Here is a 22,273-nt window from a genome sequence, read left to right as displayed (position 1 = left end):
GGAGGTTGCCCGGCCTTCTCCTCATCTTGGAAGACACTGGAGCAGACCAATTTCTCAGTTTTAAGATTCCCTCCTACTCCCAGCATGGGATCCAATCTACCTCCCCACACTTGGTAACTCAATGCTAACTACAGATAGGCATTTCAAATTATTTTTCTGAAGGAATCTACAGAATTTTAAGGATTAAAACATCGAAAATTAGATAGCATGATGCGCAAGAGAGTTGGAAACAAAAAAAATGTCACTGTACCATGTTCCTCAACATGCTCAATGCACAGCTTCACAAACTTTGGCACCGTGCTGTTTTCTCTTTGACACAGGCTGGTGAGACTGGAACCAAACACTTGATCTGTAAAAGACAAGTAAAAAGACAGATTTACAGTGGAACAGAGTTCAAGTGACAAAAGTAGTTCAGGTTAAAACTGTCTTCTATAAAGGGCAAAAACTACTGTATACGATGAGCACAGTATTGAAGTGGAAACAGTTTAAGTGAGTTCTCAACAGTTCCCAGTAAGAAAAGGTATCAGCAGATATCCAAGTGTGAGTGCTTGAGTAAGGAACTTTAGCTACAGAAGTCACTTTAACTCATCTTGAGAGTCATGTTGTCATTACTGTAATGAGAAAGGCAAAGGATTCACATGTTCTACTGTACTGAATTCTTGTTTTGAGTATAAAATACATTTACTGTAATCTTTATTAAGAAATCTGAACAGAGATAAGAAACTTTAATAAACTTAGAAACTCTTGGCATTACTAAGAAAAAAATGTAAAATGTAATCTTTCATTGCAACTATTGTCTGATTTACCATTAGATATTCATTTACAGAAGAAGGCTTTAATGTAGTCTTTAACTTCTAAATGGATCTGTAAACAATGGACATTCACATCCATTCAGAGCTGTGCATAGGCAACTCTCATGTAGGGTTGGAATCTAAATATAGACACTCATGCACACTGATTATTTTGACACTTGTTTTCAAAACTGGACAATCCAAGGGTGAGTTTTCTATAAACCTATAAACTGAAACAAAAATGAAAATAAGGTTGAGCAGAGAACAGATTCTTATAATGTTGTGAACTCCTCTTACTTAGATTTTGTTAGCACTGAAATCTTTCGCAAACCTATCTCCACATTTTCTTTAAAGATGCTTGAATGACAGGTATCTCCCCAGCTCATGTCCATGAGACTACCTCTCTACTTGAGAACTTTATTTCATAGCTCACAAATATAAAAGGAAGAAAGTTTTGCTTTGTTTTTTTAAATAAAGAATGTAAGTAAACTTCTTTGCAATATCCAGTAGCTCTTATTTCAAAGCTCACTCAGGAGAGAAACTGCATTTGCATCATGAACAGCACCTATCTCATTTTTTAATGTTTAGTAACCTAAGCAGACTAACTAATAATGCTGCATCTAAGAACTGTTCTGGGAAATCCAGGTAGCACACCAAACCAAATATACAACATCCAAATTTGCATACAATGCTATTGTGAGCTGTACGCCCCAGAACACCTCAGTCCTCCTGCTGCTGCTGAAGCAGCCAGCTGTAAAAGCAGAATTGGTAACAACAGACTGAAAAAGCCCATGTAGTAGAAAGCAAGGCCAGCAAGAAGCTGAAGCATGCAAAGTGATGCAGATTAGGTAGCACAAGACGACATGGTGTGTAACAAAACCAATTTGCTACCAACGCCTCTGACATTAAATTCCCACATACACAGAAATCATACTTATTTTTCCCATCCTAAAGTAACTTTTGTAGTTTTGTTTTGCATGTAACAAAATTAACAGTTCTCTGCTCAGAACTTATTTTTTTCTGCTCATACTGGTTTTGCCAAGTTTTTTCAGTTTACTAGGTTTGTTTTATAGCAACAACCAAAATACACTACTTTTAGATAGATTTGTTTTTTTTCACTACAAACAGTAAACGTAAAAGTGTACAGCACAGATACAACTTTCAAAATTTACACTATGCTTTTAAATTATAACAAACTTCAGTCCTTTATGTCTTTATTAAATATCCAACCAATAGCATCAGCAAAAATTAAACTTTGCTTAGTGTTCACTGTTGATATCAGAAGTTAAGTCACTCAGTCCTGATATTAATTCTAAGCTATAAAGCAGAGTAAAAAGGTGAACTCTGGGAGTAGTGCCTTCTTATTCCAAACTAAAACTTCATAATCTACAGTTAAATTCCCATTTGCAGGTACACAAATATATCAAACATCACATGTAACAGAAGCACATTGGTAGAAATATGTAGTCAGGCAAATTGCAGTATGGTTTAGCCTGGTATTTGCCTACCCCGCTGCTATTCTTAACTAGTAAAGCATCACCTACAGAGTGTTGCTAAAGCATACAAATAAATAAAGTTATAGAGTATCAAGTCAATAAGTTAAACATATTAACTTGAACATGCGCATATACTATTCTTTTTTTAATTTTCTACAAGTGGGACAAACAGAATTACAAATTAAGCTATCAGTTCCTTCATACGTTTCATTCTAGAATATCTTTTCAAGATCTAGTATTTGCAAAACACTTCAGAAAGTATGTACATTAAACAAAAATGGTTGGGGCGGGGGGAAGGGAGATTGAGTGAAGATTCCTTTAGTCTCCTCCTGTTTGTCTGAGCATGCAATTTCTTAAGAGATGACACATGACTGGTTCCATTCAGATGGACAAAAATCCCTGTGAAACAGATGAAAACCTGCCCGTGTTCAGTCCCATCCTGAAAAAAAGAACTTCTCCTTCCCTTGTATGAGCAAATGAATATTGGCTAGCCAAAATTTCCTGCTCAGCACAGCAGACGGAATGGACTGTCTAGTTCAAAAGCATTCCAAGTCCAGACAGGCGCCTGGGCCCTGATTTTTCAGTTCAGTTTTGCTAGTAATGAGCTGAAGTAAAGGATAGCCTCCACGAAGCTTAGCAGCTAGCAGCATTGCTCAGAGGAATGAGAATCACTAATTCCACTCTACAACCAAGACTTTTGTTCAGCCAGCTGTGTACATGTTTTACTCTAAAACTAGACCATTTAAATCTCATTTCACACTTGAATCATGAAATTCAGCCTTTCAAACTATTTCATTTATTTAAAAGGTTCATTTACCCTTAATGTAGCCTTTTTCACGGACAGCTTGTAATGTAGGGCGCCGTGTAAGAAATTTCTTCAGCTTTGTTTTGGTCTTTTTCTGTTCTGCAGAATCTATACTGCTAGGTGCTTTCACTGCTGGAAAAAGAAAAAGAAAATGCATTTAGTGTGAATACCGATAAAATTCACATCATATCCATCTGCCAAAAAAGCAACAGAAAAACACTTAATTTAAAGCCCAAAGAGATTAACATAAAACTGTTTAAATCTGCATTACATTCACACTTTTTTTCCTTAACTTTCTGGAGTTTCTTGTACATACTATCCATTTTTCAAACTACCTAGAGACACCACCTTCCTAAAGGTCTTGTAAAATAGTGTTGCTTGTAACACTGACTAAATGGTGACCGACATGTATAAATTGAGCATGGCATTTTAAAACTACAACTGTGTTTCAAAACTCAGTCTGCCTCTTCTTGCAAATTTAATATAAGGCCAGGAAGCAAAAGATGGAAAATAGTCTGCTTGATTAATATATTTCTGTGGTTAGGGAATAAATATTAATTTCTCAATTCTGAAGTAATTAAAATTTATTAGTTTCTCTAAATGAGCTGCTAGAACATGAATTAGCAACTCAATGAAACTGCAGCTTAAGTTAATAATGAAAATAATTACAGATGCTGTATTAGAGGCAAAAGCTAAGGAATATAATCCAAATCAAACAGATATGAATATGCAAATAGTCAAAAAGTCTTATCTAACTCCATTTTTAAAAGTTAGATCAAAAAACCACTGCTTATTTCTGTGCATTAGACATCATGAAAATAATCCATTTTACTACTGCCAGCTTCTCCTATTGTTTGTGCTCCATATAGTAAGCATTAATGATGTTTGACATTTTTGTTTATTTTTAAGCATTATTAAGTAAATGTGAGTAAACAGTTGCTAACTGGCACCACTATACAGAGTGAACTATATCAAAGCCTCTTTCCAAACTTGAGTAGTTTCATTTTCAATGGCCTTTGGAATTCTTTTCTATCAATAACACTAAAGTCAGAAAAAAAATCATAATTTTTTTTCCTGTGTACTAGCAGTTCTTTGGAGTTTTTTATTTTTAATTTGCTTCCACTTCTAACCTTAATTTGCTAGGCATAACTGAAATCCATCACTAAAAATTTTAAAACTCACAACGAAGTTTCTTAGAGTCTTTATTCTCTTTCTCTTTGTCTTGTTTTTCAACCCCAGGGGAATCTGGTACTTCATCTTCTAATGCTTCATCAGACTCTACTACCTATTGATTTAAAAAGATACAGTAGTCAGTTTGTCAGTACTTAGAATATAGGATGAACAACAGCATTTCCTGTAGGGTTCTACAGTATACCTTTTTTCCCTTTAATGATAGTCAGTTGGTTCCTTCCTGAACTCTAGATGCTAAAAATATATTCAAAGGTGATACCATTCTCACTGGCAAAGTGAATAATTTTATGAAACACTACTTGATCATATGACAACACAGAGAAAATTTTGCTGGACACTGAAGTATAACCAGCCTTTAATGATAACACTTCATTACATCAACCACTGAACAATAAAGTGTTTTTTCAATCCAGTAGACAAATTCATTATTTCATTTATGTGGTCTTGCACTTCATAAGGTCTAAAAAACTTTTCTTGAGCATTTACCTATTTTTAATTTCAGCAATTAGAATTCCCTGTGATAGAAAATAGAAATGCCAGCTGGAGAGTTTCATCACTGTTACAACATACACTGAAGTCACTGACAAAGTTAATATATTAGAATCTAAAATTCCTGCTCTGCATATTACTGTTCTCTCAACATATTTTCAATAAAATGTAATAAAAATAGTCAAAGATGTAGATATTGTTCTAGTGGGAACACCAATCTTACAGATCTGAAACAAACTTAATTCTGAAAAAAGTTTGCTTCAGATCTGAAGGGTTTGTATATCTGCAGCTTGATACCTTCACTTCATATGTGACTTCAGATGTATCAGTCACCAGATAAAGAAGCTTCCTTTGGCCTCAGTACCCCACTCACTTCTGAAATGGTATACTACTTACTTTACTTCCGTTATAATGAACTCTACTTCTATGCTGCATATAAAATAACAGCTGCAATATTCACAGACTGGTTTACAGATACTCCTCTTACATAACATACTGCCAAATAGCATCCTGAAGGAGCAAAGAGACTAGAACCTAAGTAATAACCTTCTGAGAAAGGCTTCACCACACTGGACCTAGCCATTCCAGGAAAGGTTTTATGGCCACTACTACTATCAACTGGAAATGTACTTCAGATCTAAAGGATTTTTGTGCCTGAAAGATTCAGTGCTCTGAACTATCTTGTAGTTTAAAAAGATACCTTTTATCTTTTCCTTGGCAATCTTTGGTCTTTCAGCTACCGCTTGCCAGGAATACTTCACATTTCATCAAGAGTACTGAAAACGCTCCCTATTCTACCACTTGTCTCCTCAATCTAACATGTAATACCTCATGCTTGTCCAAATTATGTCTCAGTCTTTTCATATTCATATACATTAAAGCAGGGCAGAAACAGCCTCAGTTGTGTTACATGGATCAGACAAGAGAAAGGTACTACCGAGTGATTGCCTTGCTTGTTCATGAATGGTCATGACATTTTCATACCAGCAGAGTATTCATAGCAGAAGATTAGGGCCCTAAACTGTGAGCACTCAAAAAAACCTAAATGATTCATATTAGCCTGCTATGTTTGGGTTCTCATACATGGAAAATGCTATCAGGACTACAAGAAATGAAGGCTGCTAAGCAACAACAAAAGCATCAACGTTAATTATCACCCATAGCCTGGAGACTCAATAGCCAACCTAAGCTGTATTTATGGACAGCCGCTAGGCCTGTAACCACAAAAAATAAGGATACACAAGAAATTATATTGAAATGAGGGTAATATTTTCTCCTTTTTCTGAATTCAAAAGTGTTAAATCTTGTTTGTTAGTATCAAGAGCAAATGCTCGATCACTTTTCTATTTATAAAAAGTTAGCATCATGTGGTCTGACAAGAGGAGATAACACATTTTGTCAGGGCTTTCAATTTACATGGTAGTGAAATCTTAAGCGAAGGCTAGTAACAAATTGTGACTGATGTACTTCACAAAGCACTCTCGTGGTCATCCTTCCCCCTCCAGTGCCCCTCCATCAGCACCTCTGAAGTCACTAGGACAGAACAAGCATTTGGCTGAAGAAGGAAGCTCACTTCTGAGCTGGAAACTTAGTCCACCATCTCCTGATTCTTAGTCAGGTGGACCATCTTTCTTCTTTCATCACTATTAATTTTATTTTGCTAGTCATCAGCAGGAACTGCCATATCCTCAACCTCCAGCCCACACCAAAGAAAACCAGGAAACGAAGATGAAGCACTCATGTAGATAGTACACAAATTTTTTGCTAAATAACGCCACCCTGAAAACAGAGTCTTCACAATTCAAACACATACCTGATTGTTGATAGTATAATTAAGAACTTTATACCATTCATTAATAAAGCTGTCGTTATCAGATTGAATTAAGAGCTCAGTTCCTTGGCGGGTTTTTAGCTTTAAAGAAAGAAAAAGAGATGTCAGACTTTGTAAACATGCTAGAATTCCAGAGTGAAATTATCTAAGACAGTGTAAACTTCTACCTGGCATAACTTTTAGATAACAAATATTAGCTCAAGAATCCTTACCAATAAAAACAGTAACAGTCCACTTACAACTCAAAGTAAATCCCACATAGGTACACTAAGAATGCACAACCCTTACAAGTATTAATGTAAACTTACACATATATTTGAGAAACAAGAGAATACATAGAATTTTAGAACTGAGCTAACTGAAGGTTTTAGGTTTAAGTTTAGAGAAAGTATACTTAAGTACAAGTAATTCTGCATATAAATATAATAACTCACCTCAATAACATTCTTTTTGCTGGATTTGTCCTTTGAAGCCCAGTCAATCAATGCCCCTTTGAGATCCACAGTAAATTCTGGCTTAGACTGATTGACACCAAACTTCTGAAACAAAAGGAACAATGATCATGAATTTATTTTTTAAAGGGAATTCCTAATGTGCACCAACTCTTGAAATCCCCTAACACATTTTATTTGCAGTCTACACAATTTAACTGCAAAACAGTACCTTGCCACAAACCAGAGGTGATAGCAGAAAAGAAAAAAAAAAAGGGAACAAAACCCCACACACACCACACAAATCTTTTAAGTATGCCTGATTAAAGCTATTCAATTTAAAGTTTTTAAAATTAAATAATTTTAAATGCCAATCAAAATCCAGTAGACTATACATAGATATTATATATTCCCTGGAGTAGCCTTTAGTTAAGAGAGTCCAAAGCATAAGAAAAAAAGAAAAAAAAATCCTAGCTAACAAAAAATACTGTTAGTTAACCAATATTTGTATGTAAAAGCAAAAAAACTAATCAGAAGTAGTAGCCCTGCTTCACAGGAATCATTACGCCCTTATACACAAGGTGTTCTTGCACTGAAAGCAAGCTTTCAGTTTTCACATTTTCAGAAGCTCTCTTTTAATAAATCCAATGGTGCTTTTTACATTAAATTTCATATTTTCCTTCAGTGCTTCCAATGCACTACTGCAGTATATCCTTGAATGTAAACAATAATTTCACTGTCTAGCTCTTACAGAAATATCAACTGACCAAGTGAAAAAAAAAAGCATTTTGCTCACAAGCAAGCCTTCAAACAATTTGAGAACATCAGTGACCTATTTTTTCTTCCTAATCTTATATTTCTCCTCAGTAAGTTTTTAAAATACTTACTAGAATTTCATCCTACACAACACATCTTTAAGGTCCCATTTACCAGGGAAACTAATTCAGTGATCCAAACAAACAAAAATAGCTGGTTAAAATAAGTAAATAACTGAACAGGCAAAGCTGTAAGCCAGTTGGTTTTGGTACAAAAACTGCACGTTGTACTAATCCTAGGGGCAGCTTGTAGCATCAGGTTCGTAAGAAAGCTTGTCCTCTATTTCTTAAAAAAATGTATTTGCCATCTGAACACTCTTTGTGCAATAGCTCTGGGTGACTTTAGCTTCAGGACATGCTCCTGACTGCAAGCAGAGGGTTTCCATTCTGGTCAAGAGGAACTTATCTAAGGTGAGGAAAAACTGCCTTAGACGATAGAACTAATTGCTTCTGATTAAATTCCCAGCAAGGTTGTTAATATATGCTCATTATGTTTTAGACAGGCTGTTTATTCCAGTAAATCTCCTCCCTTGGTTCCTAACTTAGGCACTGAATGGGAAGTAGCATTAACTAACTAACCTTAACCTATGCTCACCTAAGTAGCATTAACCAAACTTCCTTATTTTACCTTTAAAATATCGGACTAGTAGAATATTTCAAGTTTCTCCAAGGCAAAAAAAAAAAAAAAAAAAAAAAGAAGAAAAAAAAAAAGCACCTAAAAAAACTGTCAGCTTTCTAACATGATTCTCTGATTCCTCATCCAAAAACATTTCTGAATAACCAGTTTGACAGAGGTCCCACTCAGACATGGCACTGTGAACTGGGAAAAAGTCCTCTGCATCCTTACGTCCTCACAGCGGTAGGCAACTACAAAACATTACCTAAGTTACTATTCAAGTTAGATTCACACAGCTACTTCACATATGACCGAAGTACACCAACCAAAAATGCTGCTGGACAGCCTAGAACAGTCTTGAAACACGTTGTTGTAAAAGTCCAAAACCTACTGATAGCGTTTGTGACTGGAGAGAGGAGGATAGTCGTGGCAGAGTCCTCTGCAGGATCGGGGGCTCGTTAAAGGGCCTCCCAGGCGATCCTAGGCAGCACAAGAGATGATCTGCTGGGAAGGAAGTCAGCCAGCGACAGCAATAACAGTAACAGTCAGTACCCTTGACCAGAGGGAAAATTACCCTCTCGACTTTGAGTACGTTAGTTTGTCGAACGCCGAGCCAGAACATCCCTTGACATGCCAGTGCACTCTTGCCCTGTCTTTGGCCCAACTACCTTTAGCACAAAACTCCCCCAAAAATCAGAAGCCACATTTCTCAGAAGGGGGGAAAAGGAGTTCTTCACACAGTGCGTTTCAGGGAGTGAGCGCACATTCAAGGAGCCTCTTCTGAGGCACATTCAGCCTCTCCTCTGGGCTTCCCTTCTTAGTTCTCTTCTGCCCTGTATATTTCGAAGACTACTCAGGAACTTAATGTTGAAGAAATGTTAAAAAAAAAAAAAATCAGATTTTTTTTGCACGTTTAACTTACTCTTATCCTTTAAAACAAATGGTTCCCATTCTTCTTCAGTTTTGATCTGCTCCTCCCCAACATGAACTAACATTTCACTCAGATGCACAAGGAGTGGCTGTACTCCTTCTGGACTTGATTTGGTTTGGTTAAACTGTACTCCCCTACTGATCAGTGTCCCATGTTACAAAGGATACTCTTATTTAATAGCCCAAATCCATGCATTTCAGGATCAAGTTCAATCCATTATATTAAGATACAGTCAGCATAGTCATTTAATTACTCCTGTATGAGGATCCAGAAGTCCCTATGGCAAGCAAGCATCACTCTGATGCACTAGAGCAGTCTTATGTCCTTTTTTTTTTTTTTTTTTTTTTGTGTGTGTGTGTGTGTGTGTGTGAAAATGAGAAGCCAACAGCTATTTCACTCTTTGAAATCTTCTAGGAGCAAATCCGCTATAAAGCTGCTCAGATGCTCTGCATACAGGGGCTCCTCAAGCAAACAGGTTTTATTGAGAGTAGTAGAGAGAAAATCTTTAGCATCTGCAACCAGCTAGCCAAATTCTGCTTTCCCAAAACAGAGGGCACTGTCAAAGTCCGCATTAGCCAAGATAAATTCTGTTCTCAGTGATTCCTCTTTTCAGCTGCCCGAGCAACTAGGGAAGAGGAAAAAAAAAATAAAAAGGGCAGGAAAAAAAAAGCACTTTGAAACGAAGAGAGAGGTCTATTCGTGGCACTGCCAGCTGATCTATACATGAACTCAGCCTACACTCACTTTTGAGGGTCCCGCCCCCCCCTGCTTTGTGGTGGGCAGGGGGGTGCAATCATGAGATTTGTACACTATTTCCATGCCAGAGGTAATTTTACTTTTTAAAGAGAATAGATTTTTTTTCCCCCCATCTTCCTCTTCAGACAGGATAGATATGAGCAGTTGAGGGGCCATGTTGAAGATCTGTGCTGACACCAAAAGATAAAAGGGCTCTTCAGTCTTGCAGGAGTTTGTGGAAAGTCCTGGAAGCCTCCACAGGGCGACCCATGCAGTCAGTACTGAGACATTTCAGTCAGCATTCTTCAGCAACAAAATTAGGTATTACTTATGGGAACACTTGTACACGAGGCATGTACACATGACACCTGCCATTCCTGTGATTTTGTTCCTGATTAGAGTTGGGTAGAACATTTAATTCCAAGTCTTCCTCACATACAGACGGAAAGTAGAAATAGTACTGAGGGGACAAATGCTTCTTTGTGGCTGGTAACAGAGCTTCCAAACTTACAGCTTTGGCAAGAAACAAAAATAGTATTTAGAGAGACATTTCTTCCGTTGGTTTGTGGTATCCATACAGTTTCTAGTAGCTGTATTGTGCTTTTTATATCATAATCAGCTGTGGCAGGTGACCAAAAATAACATAAACAACTTCTCTAAGATCATTGAACTGCTAGTAAATGGATTTGAAACTTCTTAAAATAAACACTACTTCCCTTATTTCTACCTTTTTCTGAGCAACTGGAATTCAATTTAATTCCTATTTTAAATCCAGACTGTTGTTCCACTCTTCTTTCACTGATGTAACTGAAATGCACACGCAAGAATACAGTCGCCAGCAGTCACCTACAGTAATTCTGATCAACAATTTGGAGTAATTTCCATACACTTCTACGATGTCTGATGCATTTATCAGTACAGAAAAGTATTTGGAATGACTAACACTTTCGAAGATGCCATTGAAGAATCAAACTATATTCTGCCTTGTCACAGCAACTGATGGACAAAAGTTTTGCAGCTTGACTCTGTTGAAAAAGTTTGTAATCCAAACTTTTCACGACAATCAGAACTCCTGTATGTTCAGCTGTGCAATACTGATGAATTGTAGTAATGCACTACAGCACCTTTGCATATAGACACAGTGGTACAACAAAGTAAAATGAATTTGCACAGTTCAAACTTTAAGAGCATTTATCTCCTTAATGTTTAATTGAGAAGTTTATCCACTTGATGTCGATGACATGCAGCTACTACAGAAGTTTGGCAGATGAACCTTTCCAAGCAATTACTACTTGCTGTGTTTTACAAAGCTGCAATGGATGTTACAGTTCCTTCACATCAGAATTTGAGGGGCTATTTTTTCCAAACAGTTGAAAATTTAAACTTCTCTGAAATAATATTGAAAAAGCCCACAAATTTCCATATAGATAATGGTATTTTAAAGAATACAGAACTTTTACAAATTATTTGGTCTGAGCTTCCACACACGGTGTAACACATTTGAAGACATAAGGAAAGGCAGTTGCATCATTTTTAGCATAAGGTTAATTAAATAAGCCTGCAGTTACTGGCTCCCCAGAAAAACAAGGCAGTGATCACCACAGTAGTCTAAGTCTCAGGAATCCCATCTAAACTCCAAATTTATAGTTCTCTTCTTAATTTCAAGGGGATACAATCAAGATGCTCAAATGGCTTTATAAGCCACCAAAACTTCAGTCCTCAAGAAGCCAAATTGAGACATTGCTTTTAATGTTTTCTATATGCTTTTTTTTTCATGTAAACTATAGTTTGAGTCTGATTATATGAAAGCATTGAAAAAGAGATTAAAAGTCAAATGCACAGCTAGTAGGCCTGTTTCTTCTTCCAGTGCTGACGTTATTATTTAAAATGCCTCCTTACCCACTCTCAGCAACAAACTACCATATCAATTTCTCATAAACAGCATTTCTGCACTTGGTATCTACATCACATAACTATCTACAGAGGCTTAAATTACAAGTAAAGCATCCTACAATTTACATCAGCTTTCTTCATTTGATATATAAACAGAACATCCTTCAGCTCTTTTACTTCCATCTTCTTAGGAATAAGACATTTTCAGGTGTTCTAATTATAGCTATAATGAATCAATATCACGTACATCATTACACCAAAGGCATCATAGGTATCTTACAAACATACCAAATTAGTTGTGTTAGAAAGAATTAGTCATAAAATACCTGTTAAAAACTGACTGTATCATGCTCTTTATTACTTAAGACACTAGTGATTCAAATAGCAGGCAAATTTGGGATTACAGTGCTGACAGTGATGAACCAGATAATTTTTGCAGTTTGTTCCATTAGAATAATTATAAGATCATTACAATCACTTGTGTTAATTTGTTCCTTAAACAGCCTTCACAAAATAGCAAACAGGATACACAAGGTGTTACATGAAATGACAAAACAGACATTGGAGAAGTTCAAATTTACTTTCAAGATTAGTGGCAAATAGCCTTACAGTGACAAGATGCATGCAACAAGAAAACATACAGCGATAGCTGAAACTTGTTCAGAGTATACATAGGTGACAGCAGGCCGACGACTGAGAGCATTTTTCCAAGAAGAAAGCAGCGAGAGCAAGAGCTCAGGAATTGAGCTCCGTTGGCAAAATGACTTGACAAGAAAAAGAAGAATGATGAAGTCACAAAACAATGCACATAAAAAAAGATATGGTTTTATCAATCACCAGTCAAGTGCTAAACAATTATTCAAGATGAAGATAAAATGTAATTCTTACCATAGGAAAGACTGTTAGACTTGACTTCATCATATTAAAATATTGATACAGATCTCAGTTTTAAATATCCCCAGAATATTTCCCTAGCACAAAGCAAAAAGTACATGCACTGAATATTTACAGATCTACCAAGCCAATTGTGAGTAGGCAAACAGATATGCAACACAAAGTCCTTGAAAGAAATTCTCCCTTAACATTTTCAACTTCAGGTTATTTTATTCATATTGTTAATGTTTATTTTGCTGACAGTACTTAGATATCTGACAGTACAGAGACCTGACAGTCTCTCACACAAATATTATCATACAGTGACCATTACACTTTTGCTGCACTTAAATATCTGATACTTTCTTTTCTACTGAATGACTATATTTGAAAGGTACAACACAATTTACATTAGTCTCCCTACGTAATAAGCAGAGTTGCATGAGTCTCCCTCACAGATAATTCAATCCAGCATACATACAGGGAGCTGGCAGATACTGTTGCCAGGCTGCTCTTCATCATCTCTGAAAAGTCATGGAGAACTGGAGAGGTGCCTGAGGACTGGAAGAAAGCCAATGTCACTCCAGTCTTCAAAAAGGGCAAGAAGGAGGACCCAGGCAACTATAGGCTGGTCAGCCTCACCTCCATCCCTGGAAAGGTGATGGAACAGCTCATTCTGAATGTCATCTCCAGACATATGGAGGATAAGAAGGTGATCAGGAGTAGCCAGCATGGATTCACCAAGGGGAAATCCTGCTTAACCAATCTGATAGCCTTCTAGGATGGAATGACTGGCTGGGCAGATGAGGGCAGAGCAGTGGACATTGTGTACCTTCACCTCAGCAAGGCTTTCGACACTGTCTCCCATAACATCCTCCTAGATAAGATCAGGAAGTGTGGGTTAGGGGAGAGGACAGTGAGGTGGATTGAGAACTGGCTGAAAGGCAGAGCTCAGAGGATCATCATCAGTGGCGTGGAGTCTAGTTGGAGGCCTGTGGCTAGTGGTGTCCCCCAGGGCTCAGGACTGGGTCCTATCCTGTTCAACTTCTTCATCAACGACCTGGATGAGGGGACAGAGTGCCTCCTCAGCAAGTTTGCCAAAGATACCAAGCTGGGAGCAGTGGCTGACACACCTGAGGGCTGTGCTGCCATTCAGAGAGACCTGGACAGGATGGAGAGGTGGGCAGAGAGGAGCCTCATGAAGTTCAACAAGGGCAAGTGGAGGGTCCTGCACCTAGGGAAAAATAACCCTCGGCATCAGTACAAGCTGAGGGCTGACCTTGTGGAGAGCAGCTCTGCAGAGAAGGACCTGGGAGTGCTGGTGGATGACAAGTTGACCATGAACCAGCAATGTGCCCTTGTGGCCAGGAAGGCCAATGGTCTCCCGGGGTGCATTAGGAAGACTGTTGCCAGCAGGTCAAGGGAGGTGATCCTGCCCCTCTACTCAGCCCTGGGGAGGCCTCATCTCGAATACTGTGTCCAGTTCCGGGCTCCCCAGGACAAGAGAGACATGGAGCTACTGGAGAGAGTCCAGCATAGGGCTACGAAGATGATCAGAGGGCTGGAGCATCTGCCCTATGAGGAACAGCTGTGAGAGCTGGGCCTCTTCAGCCTGGGGAAGAGAAGACTGAGCAGGGATCTTGTCAATGTGTACAAGTACCTGAAGGGAGGGTGTCAAGGGGACGGGGACAAACTCTTTTTAGTTGTCCCATGTGACAGGACAAGAGGCAACGGGCAGAAATTGAAGCACAGGAAGTTCCGCCTGAACGTGAGGGGGAATTTCTTCACTGTGAGAGTGACAGAGCACTGGAAGAGGTTGCCCAGAGAGTCCCCTTCTCTGGAGATAGTCAAGGCCCGCCCGGATGCAACCATGTCTAACATGCTTTAGGTGACCCTGCTGAGCAGGGAGGCTGGACTAGATGACCTCTAGAGGTCCCTTCCAACCTTACTGATTCTATGATACATACTTTCCTAACAATATCATACATTCATAAAAAGACTCCTAGCTTAGTGTATGTTTTGATTATATGAATCAATATGCTTTTTGATCTACAGCTAAATTTGGAAAAGAATATTGGTAGTTGTAATCAAATCTCTGGAACGTGACTGATCATTTAGGTGAAATGATTTATTTTCCAGATAGAAAACGCCATGCTTGAAATTTAGTCTCTGTGCATAAACATTATTACTTCTTTTTGCAGCACACTAACAGGAATGATGTAAACTGACAGTTTTGCGATTTTATTTTATAGCTAAAGACTCAAAAAGTATTCTAATTTTATACATATAAATATATATTTTATCAAGTAGGTTGATGAAATTGAACTTGACTAAACTATAGACAATGGTTGAAGGATACAAAGGGAGGCAGAGAAATGAATTTAAATCACTTTCCTAATCCCAATATTTCTTGTTTCAAAGCTCAGCTTTTAACGCTTGCCAATACTTCAACAAATTTTATTATGAAAGTTATATAAAAAGTTAATTCACAAGTTCTGTGCATTTATTTATTGACATATTTTTTTCTCACTCATGAGTATACTACTTAGATTTACCTCATGTCCTAACATTTCCAGGTGGGAAAGTCAGTTATTTTCAGCTGTATATACATTTCCATTCATTTTGCTGTGCTTCCTCTTTTTGAGTACCACCTTCTCTTCACCCTTCCCATTTAAGGTGTGAGCAGATCTCTATGTCACAACATCTACTTCCTAGCACAGAGTGGTGTAATTCACATTATTTCATACAACTTTTACTTTTTCCTTCCTTTCTGCTCTCCCTTCTGCTTGACCATCTTGCCCAACCTTATTCTTTCCATCCTCTCCTATCCCACTGTTATTCATCTGTTCTGGCACATTTTCTGCAACCACCCTTTCAACAGAAAGAGAAAGGCAGAAAACATTTACACCTCTGAAATTAACTTAATGCTTTAGAAAACAACGGTCAATAGCAACATAGCGACTCACTACCACCCCAAATCAAAACACAACCCAAAAAAAAAAGAAAGAAAGAAAAAGTGAAAAAAAAGTGAAAAAAGTGAGCCAGTAAAGTATAGAAGAACATGAATCACTCACATGCAGTTTTGTTGATATTAGCATGACAATTTGCTGCAATAATCAACAGTGTATCTGATCTTCTGTTAGCTACTATAAGGCAACTAAATATAGTTTAAAATCAGAATTCCCAAAGTGAGTAAGTAACCCACAGATAAAGAACTACTTCTATAACATCAATGGCAAGAATGCAGCTGGATAAATACAGTCAATTTAATTACAAATGCTATTAAACAAGAGATAATATAAAAATTGAATAACTTATCTTGAGTGAAATATCAAACAACTGGTTCTTATTTTGAGTGTAACAAAACAGACACAAATATTTGTAATGCATTATATAGATATAAAACAAAATACAGAGTTCACAAAAAAAAGTAAATAATATGCAAGACAACAACACTATAAGCACGCCTTCTCCCTTGAGCTTCAAAGCACTCCTGTCTACACATCCACTGTTAGAGCCCTTTCCACTTATATTATTATTCACATAATCCAATGCAACAAGCCAAACAGCAGACTGTTTTCTCTGTTATATATCTCACATTCAAAATTACCTTCATTTTGTGAAAGATATCCAAGAACAGTAAGACAAAAATAACCCTTTTAGACAAACACATTCATAACGAACACAAAAATATCTGGAGTTAAGATTTCAGTCTACTCTTTATTCAAAATAAAATAAGCTATAGGATATGTGAATACCCTTTTATATTTTTTTTTTTTAATCAAAGTGTTTCCATCATACAAGATAGCACATCTGGTTTTCTTCTCACCCTGCATCACTATTGTTGCATTAATCTATTTTCCTGCCAGCTTCTTTACACAAACACAGCCCTCCCCCCCGCCTATAAATTATGCATACATCTTAGCATTTAAGCCCTACAAATAATACATGGACTTTATTGTGCTCAATGTGATTAATGTTAAAATGGGGTTGGAGGGTTTTTTTCTTGAGCTTACCCAGCCAGTTCCACTTCCTTGGGTTTTAGTAAACAGCAATGATGAACCTTGTAACACTGCCCATGAAGACATCCAATTCTTTCTGCAAATATTTGCAAAGAAGTATCAGATAGACTGACTTAAGAGAGTAGATATTTACGCTGTTGATATTGTTGGCCAGCTGACCTATGTGTTAATATACTTAACCATACATCCAGTCATTAGTGCCATCAGTAAATGTTAATTACTATATTTGTAGAAGGGACCATATATTAGTAGCCTTAATCTGACCACAGCCTAAATCAAAAAAGTTAATTAGTTGCAAAAGCAGTTCAGCGGGAGAAACATCATACATGTATAATTTTAAAGAGACACACAGAACCAAATAAATTATATCAAAGTACTGCACAATTCTGATACTGATTGGTTGCTGATCACCCTTAACTGAGATGCAAACAACCCACTTTGATATGGCAAACTGATTTGCATCAGCAATAAGGTGTTATGTATTTATAAAATACAGAGTTGTTCCAGCTGTCTGACAAATTGTTCTTATGCCTGAATACCTGTCCTGCTGATTTTTTTAAAAAAAACTCCAAAACACAAAACAAACAAAAAAAAGCTTGTCCAGCTCCGACAGCTTATTCCCACTGCCCAAAGCTAAGTTATTATTGAACAGTGTAAGTGACAGGGTGGCCATGCAGCATCCTTCTGCACAGCAGCCCAGGTCAGCGAGACAGGGGTGACAGTTGCTGTGCAGCGGCGCAGGGCTAGGTCAGCGGGACTCTGGATGATTGGCAACGTTAACCTCTTGGTTATCAGCTAGCTTACAATTTAACCCACAGGAGAAGGAGACCAGCTAATACAGATCTAGATATACACAATACTAGACCTAAAAGATTAAATTCAAAAATTGAATGTAAACAAAAAAGGGCTGGGGGAAGCATACCTAAACTAGATAAAAGAAAAAGCCATACTTGTTCAGTATTTGATACTGACTATTTGCAAAACAGTAGAATTTAAGTGGCACAGCATTATCTGCTGTGATTTATGCTGTACGGGCCTCCCTGTGAGACAGGGAGAGGAAACGCAAAATGAAGTCATTACCTATGGGAGGAGGTAATGGAAACGAAGTCATTACCTATGGGAGGAAATGCCTATGGGGCACACTGGTGTTTGGTGATATGTTGCATTGGGACCCCCTCGCAGGTGACCCGTAAGAATGAGTTACGTACACATAACGCACGCTCCTTGGAAGTCAAGCGACATGAAATGAAAGTCTGAAGACCCCTTTTACATCGATTCTTTCATAGTTAAGAAACAGGCTATATATAACCTGCTTCAAATAGCTTCTTTGTCTAATAAACGTTCCCAGTTTTAAAAAGCCCCCTGTCATCGGTATGCCGTCATGAAATCATAGTCCCATACGGATAGTAGCTGAGCACTTCCAACTGGAGCTACGGGTTCTCTAGAGACCCGGCACGCACTGGCTCGCTGAGGCCCAGTATCTTTAATTCACTGGCAGAATTGTATGCTTTTCTTCAGAACAGGGAAACGTTGGGTCCTATACAAATAATTAGGGCAAATTCAAACAAACAAAAAAACTAATTGCAAAAATTGATATGGTGTAAATACCAGTATTAAAGTCAGAAATCTTACACAAACTCTTACACACACACACACTTCCAGAAGTCTCAGGGTAGACTTACCGAACTTTCTTCCCATTATCTGTAATTTTTGTCACGTTTAATAACCCATACTTCTCTTGACCCTGTAAGATGGAGTTAGACATAAATATAGAAGAAAATCTGTTTCTATGGTCATCAAGGCACTGAACTGAACCTCCCCCAGATAAGCGGTGCTTGGCAATGAGCCATGTTTGTCTACGTTACAACTTCAAGAAATTCCAGCAAGTATATTTAAATATACAAGATTTCTCTGGGAAAATATTCATTACCTTTCACAAAGTAAAAAGCTTTCCTTTGGCAAGGTCTAGGTTCCTTGGGCAGGCCAAACAAACTCTTCGGGGGTACAATACAGGGGAAATTTTAAACAAAGGTGTAATGATTTGTGTGCCAGTACACTGGTATTTGAAAAATAAGATTACTGACGAACAAGTCCATCCTTAATTCTGATTTCTTCTGTCAAAATTATTCTAACATAATTACATACTTTAAATAAAACATGCTTAAAATGAATAAAAATATAATATATTCACTTTAAAAATAGATGAGCAAATCATTTTAGTGTCCTATTTTTTCCCCACTCCCAAGCAAAAGATTAGAATTCTAAACTACTTAGTTTGTCTTGTTGATGAAAATCATCTAAACTGGTCTGCCTCTGTATAAATTTGGAGATCAATCTCTGAATGGTGGGAGAAAAACACTGTAGAACAAGAACGGTACTTTGCAAGGGTCAACAGGTAAATATATCTGATTTATAAGAATACATATAAACTGTCTGAAAAGAATATTCCATGTTATGAATGAACCTACATTTGTACCATTTTTGACTTTCAAAATAAGCTAATAAATTCTGTAATTTTCCCATATCAATCCCTTTGTCCTAACAGTGAATGGTGCTAAAGGAACATTCAAAAAAAATTTTTTTAAATCAATTCCTTTTCAGTAACTGCAGTTACAGAATTAGAAGTTCCTAATTTAAGAACTAAGCTATATGTTGAAACTATCAATTGTAGAAAGAATTCAAATTAGTTTTATCCCAACAAGACATCCTCAATTTTAGGTCCAATGAAAAAGAGAAACCTTCCCTCCCCCCATTCTCTAGAATTCTCTTCTAATCCCGAAGTTATATGGACTATTAAATGGACTATAACTGCAGAAAAGGACAGTGAAGAGAAATACTTTGCTGACATACTTACCAAAGACATCGAACTGTATTTCATGAAACTTACAGATTTTATCTACGTGTTTTTTGCACTGTGCGTAAAGACATGCTTTCAAGGAGACTAACGTTTAGCCAGTGCTTCAGATACTGCTTTGGTGCAACATTAATTGCTATTCCTACTCAATAAAGTAAATTCTTCGAAAGCCAGTGACAAATGTACTGTATCTGCTAAAATCCACATTTTTCCTAAAAGAAATGAGCCAAAATGTAGTTCTAAAATGAGCATCATCTTTAGATTACTCTACTCATGATCCATACAGACCACCACTAACAATCCTACATGCTTCACCCTCCTAAAAAACCTTTGGCTTTAGTAAGTTGAACAGCCTATTCCTACCCTCGCAGTGACTGAGCAATCCAGGTCCACCTTCTCAAACAAACCATGATATTAATAAATTACACATGGTAGAATCACTGAGAACATCCCAAAGGGGAAAAATTATTCAAAAGTACAAAAAAAAATAGTAAGTATAATGTCCTACTTAGCACCAACACTAGGGGGTACTAATGGGAAAATTAACATAATATTTAATTGAGAGGAAAGGAGGAGGAAAGCAAGTTAAGCATCAAAATAAGCAAATGATTCAGCAGCTTTATTTGTAATATTTAAATCCCAGGACAGCGCCAATGAAAACATGTAACTTTTTCTATGGTCTAAAACCAGCAGTGACTTCTTGTACAAAATACAATTTTAATAACTCAAAGTCCATGCTATATTTAAATAAATCAGAACATATGCAGCAATGATTGCTTGTGTGTAAAGCTATCAAAAATACTTGCTTAGTAAATAAACTACTTGATTTTGGGGAATACAATATGAAAAGTCGTAAGAACAGATCAGCACATAAAAGGCAGAGAACCACTCCTCTGTGCACACAGCGAGGATGAAATAGGAGAACTCATGCATTTAATGCCCTGAACTGCCTACTAAAGGACTGCTAAAATTGATCAAGGGATACATTTCAACGCTATTGTAGTTCTTAAATTCAAAAGAGAAGTGCTTCACATTCTGAATTATTTCCAATTGTTTAAAAGTAAAGATCACATTTGAAATTTAAACTGAATTGAAAATGCTGTTAAACATTCATAACAAAGTTGAGTGAGCTTAAGTTTCCATCAATACCACAAAACTAATTAAGCTCAAGTTTTCCTTCTTGTAGCTAATCTTCTACTCACATTACTTATGTGAATTCTCACAATTCCCAAGTCTTTGAAAAGAGATTGAAATACAAATAAAAAAAAAAAATCAAAAACACTGCATACAAAAAACTATTACTGCTTACTGACAGTAAGAGGTTTTGAAAGGAGAGGTATTTTGATTTTGCTTTTACCTTCCAAGTTCCTAGGCAAGGAGACATAACTGTCACGAGGAGATAAATTTTGAGTCCTACATAACTGGACATAACTGTACTCTACCATGAATTTCTAACTTGATCTCCTCTAACACCACACTGTATTTAAATCAAGGATACCTACTTTTCCTTTTTATTTTTTTTCTTTAAGCATAGCTTAGATGCAACGCATTCCTTTTAAAATATAAAACCTCAGAACTATTATCCCATCATTTTTCTCAAGAACACAAGCAGGTTTGCCCTCCAAGTATCTAATTATATATAGACCAGTTTCTACAACATTTACTTGTATATTTAGATAATATGCATACTGACTGTGGCTTGATGCTTTGGTGAGGAAGGAGAGGACTCATTTTCAGGAAAACACGACTTAGAAGCAGTTGATGATTCCTATAAAATAGGCAATATAAGTTACTCTTTATTACAGCTTTTTTTTTAAAAAAAGAAAAAAGAAAAGAAACTATTTTCAACATCAGAGATGCATAAATATACACAAGCAGACAGAGAAATGTATTTACATTCCTGGTTACAAGATTTGGTTTAAAAAAGTAGTTTTTTGAATCATATATTCTGACATATTTGTATTATAAAACTGGTTGCTAAATAGAATTCTTAAAAGATCTAAAGACTGCAAATCAAGCATGTCTACTTGAAAACAAAATGTTAATAAACACAGTAACTTCTAAAGCAAAGCTTTCATCCTTACTAAGGAACAAAATGCTTGTACTACATTGCCATCAAATTATAAAACATGTTCATAATGCTAACTTGTTGTGTGGCACTCTCTGATAAAATACCACTATATTAAAGGAAAGATTGTATTTGCTAACCACACAGACATAAGATTAGTAAAATAAATAGCTTTCCATGTAGAAGAGTACATACAAAAATTATTAATTTATAAGTCAGAAAAGGTAATTTCCTTGGAATTGAGAACTGAAATATTCTAGAGATTGTTTTTGGTCTTAAATTAGGCATTAATTATGTCTCAAAAGAAAAAAAAAATATCACTAAATCTCTGAAAACTTGAGAAACTGCCCAGCTGGAACCAAAAGGGCATAATTGTTTCCTCTCAAATAATGACTGCTTTGCACAAACTGCTGAAAATCTGGTAAAGAATTT

The 22,273-nt window shown here is 36.8% G+C and overlaps 1 protein-coding gene across 8 annotated transcripts in view; it reads right to left on the bottom strand.

Annotated features, from left to right (window-relative positions):
• The window catches only part of ARHGAP12 (Rho GTPase activating protein 12), an 86,080-nt gene that overhangs the window by 5,152 nt on the left and 58,655 nt on the right, over nt 1-22,273 (bottom strand). For 2 of the 8 annotated variants that reach the window (XR_009957556.1, XM_062568943.1), the window contains 9 exons: nt 21,467-21,541; nt 18,602-18,663; nt 16,914-16,995; nt 12,666-12,788; nt 7,038-7,142; nt 6,586-6,684; nt 4,275-4,377; nt 3,105-3,224; nt 251-349 (listed from right to left, as the gene is read on the bottom strand). Coding sequence is in view for 7 of the 8 variants with exons in the window: in XM_062568943.1 (XP_062424927.1) it covers nt 251-349; nt 3,105-3,224; nt 4,275-4,377; nt 6,586-6,684; nt 7,038-7,142; nt 12,666-12,788; nt 16,914-16,995; nt 18,602-18,663; nt 21,467-21,541 (868 nt within the window). In the remaining variant the exon portion in view is untranslated. The remainder of the gene's footprint in view (nt 1-250; nt 350-3,104; nt 3,225-4,274; nt 4,378-6,585; nt 6,685-7,037; nt 7,143-12,665; nt 12,789-16,913; nt 16,996-18,601; nt 18,664-21,466; nt 21,542-22,273) is intronic. The other 6 variants (XM_062568941.1, XM_062568942.1, XM_062568939.1 and 3 more) reach the window with 5 other exon arrangements.

The sequence above is a fragment of the Rhea pennata genome, chromosome 2, assembly GCF_028389875.1.
Source record: "Rhea pennata isolate bPtePen1 chromosome 2, bPtePen1.pri, whole genome shotgun sequence".
Taxonomy (NCBI): Eukaryota; Metazoa; Chordata; class Aves; order Rheiformes; family Rheidae; genus Rhea; species Rhea pennata.
Note: the sequence above shows the minus strand (reverse complement) of the source record. Positions and strands in the feature narration are given on the sequence as shown.